Here is an 896-nt window from a genome sequence, read left to right on the forward strand (position 1 = left end):
GGGGGGGGCGCTCATCCTATAATCGGGGACTGGATGACATCACACTCACCGAAGTCGATCCCCTCGGACACTTTTCCGCGAGCCACGGAGAGCAGGATGGCGCCACGTCCGTTCTCACACGCCTGCCAATAATAAGGAGACGCTCAGAGAATATCACATGACTCTGTACAACCCACATGTGGCCCTCGGCCCTCACCTCCTGATACTTCTCCAGGGCCACACTGGTCTCCGCACTGTCCTGCGTCTCAATAAAGATCAGTTTGTTCCGTTGAATTTTCTCCAGAATTCCCTGGGGGGGGGGAGGGGGGCGTAGGGGAAGCTTTTATAGAAAAATGGACATCTCAAGACAGATAAGCCACGCCCATCACCGCCATCCTCCAGCCAATGGGAAGAAGGAAGAGCTGGGGGGGGGAGGAGGGGTAAGGTACCTGCTCATACCACGAGGCCACAATGTTCTCCATGTATTGGTAGCTGGTGAAAAATCCCACAATGCCGTCTGGCACAATGGCCGACATCTCCAGGAGAAGATTCCCATAATTCCGCATGACGGCTGGAGGGTCAAAGGTGACAGAGACATCATTGTAGGGTGGCAGGGGTCAGAGGTCATTGTAGGGTGACAGGGGTCAGAGGTCATTGTAGGGTGACAGGGGTCAGAGGTCATTGTAGGGTGACAGGGGTCAGAGGTCATTGCAGGGTGACAGGAGTCAGAGGTCATTGTAGGGTGACAGGGGTCAGAGGTCATTGCAGGGTGACAGGGGTCAGAGGTCATTGCAGGGTGACATAGGAAGGTACTGGAGGCTTACCCAGATCTTCTCTTGTCTCGAATTTGGAGGTCATTGCCACCTGATCATTGCCTCTTCCAACCACCTGGGGGGAGGGGGGGCAGAGAGAAGCCA

General features: G+C 55.2%; 1 protein-coding gene across 1 annotated transcript in view; it reads right to left on the reverse strand.

Moving 5' to 3' along the window:
- Positions 1–885, reverse strand: part of LOC108804223 (TFIIH basal transcription factor complex helicase XPD subunit-like) — a gene marked incomplete at its 3' end in the record, with an annotated part of 1957 nt that extends 1072 nt beyond the window's left edge. Inside the window, exons 1-4 of the mRNA XM_018575971.1 lie at positions 804–885; positions 429–550; positions 197–289; positions 39–122 (exon numbers count right to left, since the gene is read on the reverse strand). Coding sequence (XP_018431473.1) covers positions 39–122; positions 197–289; positions 429–550; positions 804–837 — 333 coding nt within the window. The remainder of the gene's footprint in view (positions 1–38; positions 123–196; positions 290–428; positions 551–803) is intronic.
- Between the last annotated feature and the right edge of the window lie 11 nt (positions 886–896).

The sequence above is a fragment of the Nanorana parkeri genome, unplaced genomic scaffold, assembly GCF_000935625.1.
Source record: "Nanorana parkeri isolate BGI_ZX_2015 unplaced genomic scaffold, ASM93562v1 scaffold7348, whole genome shotgun sequence".
NCBI lineage: Eukaryota > Metazoa > Chordata > Amphibia > Anura > Dicroglossidae > Nanorana > Nanorana parkeri.